Raw genomic sequence first — 2,065 nt, forward strand, 5'->3', positions numbered from 1 at the left:
GCGGAGAGGGGCCGGGGGTGCGCGGGGGAGGGGGGCACGGCCGCAGGGGATCAGGGCTCAGCTCTCCCCGTGCGGGCGCTAATAGCCGGTAAGCTCCCCCTCGGCTCCCGCTCCCCGAGCACGGGGGCGAGAGGGAGGATGCTGAGGAAGAGCGGACCCCGGCGCACGCCGAGCGGTGCCTTTACCTTTGTGCCTGATGCTGCGCTTCCAGTCCTTGGCCGTCTCCCTGCCGCTGACAAACTGGAACTCGTTGGGGGTGAGCCACTCTCCCCGGTACCGGATAGAGGGTCCTTTGCTCCCCTGGCACAACTTATTGATGTAGAGCAGCGCCTTGTTCTCCCCGCACTCCACCTCGATGCAAGGCTCTCCGTTGTCAAAGAAGGGCTGGAAATCCGGGATGGAGGAAAACCTCTCCAGCATCAGGTCCTCGGGGAGGTGGTGGGGGTGGTGCGGGTGGTGCGGGTGGGGGTGGTGGGTCTCGTGGAAGCCCAGGTACGCGCGGTGGGCAAAGATCTGGTCGTAAGCCGGGGGGTGCGGGGTGACCACCGGAATGGCAGCGGCGGCCAGAGGGGCGAGATAGTCAGGTAAGGTTTCCATGGGCTGGTTAAAAGCTGCCAGGGCCATCTCTTCCCTGTCAAGTCGCTCCTTCTTGATAGCAGGCATGGTGCTGCCGCGCTCCCCGTGCGCCCTCGTCTCTCCAAAGCACAGTGGCTCTAATGTCTCCGGTTCAACTTGCCCCCGCTCTGGCTGGAGTTTGGATGAAATGCGCCAGCAGCAGCAGCAGCAGCAACACAAGCACCTTTGGCGCTCGGGTGCCGGAGGTGGCTGGTATCCCCCGGAGCAGCCCGCTAACAAATCTCCTGGGCTGGCTCCCCAGCAGAGCTGTCTGGGATCCCTCTCCCACGGAGAGGCTAATGTACCGTAGACCCGGGAGCTGCTGTGTGGCTCGCAGATCTGCCCCTCCGGACTAATACCTGACATCTCGGAGAGGTCTCTGCTGCCGTAGACATTATTTTGGTTTAAAAAAAAAAAAAAAAAAAAAAAAAAAAAAAAAAAAAAAAAAAAAAAAAAAAAGCTTATTGATTCCCCTAGATCGACCCACCTTCCTCACCAGGCTGGAGGGTTCCCCGCCGCCCACCCAGCCCCCTTTTCAACCCTCCCTCTCCCCCGCCGCTTCCTTTAAACTGACACCTGGTTTATTTATTTATATGCAAGAATTAAAATTAAACGCTGCGCCCCCGCCGCCGCCCCGCGACCCCTCCCCGCCCCGCCGGCGCCCGCCGGGAGGACGGAGCCCCGGCCGGTGCCGGCTCTGCCCGCGGGGCTCCAGACACCCGGGCGGCGGCGGCGAACTTTCCCCGGGGCCGCCCACCTTCACCTGCGCGGTGCGGACTCGCCCCGCTCCCACCGAAGCCTTTTATGATCCCCCCCCCAACCCCCACCGCGAGTTGGTTATTTAATTTTCCACTCCTGCACGAAATTTTAAGAAACGTGGTGTCACGCTCCGTATCTCTCTGTATATACATACACATAGAGACAGATCGAGCTCTACGCGCGCACAGACACACAGACATCTACGGTGACATCCCCGCCGGCTCTGCGCTCCCCACAACGCTGCCCACCCCCCCCCAACCCCAAAAGCCGGCGCTGTGCCGGGCGGGCACCTCCCACCCCCTCCCCGAGCCGGGACAGACACGTATTGATCTGTGCTCAGAAGTCACCGCACAGTTCGGAGACTCTGACCAAACAAGATTTCCCTCCGCCGCCGCCGCCGCCGCTTCTCTAACTTGGCCCATTTAAACAGCAGAGGCGCTTTGGAAGCGCCGCGCCGGCGGCAGCGAGGGGGGTGAGCGACGGACGGCGGGGCCAGCGCCGGCTGCCGCCGGCCCGGGGGGGACCCGGGGCTCCCCCGGCCCCGCAGGGGACACGGACACCCCTCCGGATGCTGCCCACCCCTCTGCATCCCCGGGTGCCCTCCCCACGCGTGCTGCTCGCTCTCCCTGGGCAGCCTCCCGTTGTGCTGTACCTCGGGAAGGCAGGCTGCATCCCTCGCGTTCCCGTGAAG

At 63.4% G+C, this 2,065-nt stretch overlaps 1 protein-coding gene across 5 annotated transcripts in view; it reads right to left on the bottom strand.

Annotated features, from left to right (window-relative positions):
* SAMD11 (sterile alpha motif domain containing 11) overlaps positions 1-1,777 on the bottom strand; it is a 106,967-nt gene extending 105,190 nt beyond the window's left edge. Inside the window, exons 1-2 of one of the 5 annotated variants that reach the window (XM_027882456.1) lie at positions 1,373-1,773; positions 186-997 (exon numbers count right to left, since the gene is read on the bottom strand). In XM_027882456.1, the coding sequence (XP_027738257.1) occupies positions 186-981 (796 nt within the window). In that variant the 5' untranslated portion in view covers positions 982-997; positions 1,373-1,773. Of the gene's footprint in view, positions 1-185; positions 998-1,372 lie in introns of those variants that run through there. The other 4 variants (XM_027882452.1, XM_027882453.1, XM_027882454.1 and 1 more) reach the window with 4 other exon arrangements.
* Positions 1,778-2,065: the final 288 nt, after the last annotated feature.

This window comes from Empidonax traillii, unplaced genomic scaffold (assembly GCF_003031625.1).
Source record: "Empidonax traillii isolate 1590-97213 ecotype Southwest subspecies unplaced genomic scaffold, ASM303162v1 scaffold106:size2091409, whole genome shotgun sequence".
Classification (NCBI taxonomy): domain Eukaryota; kingdom Metazoa; phylum Chordata; class Aves; order Passeriformes; family Tyrannidae; genus Empidonax; species Empidonax traillii.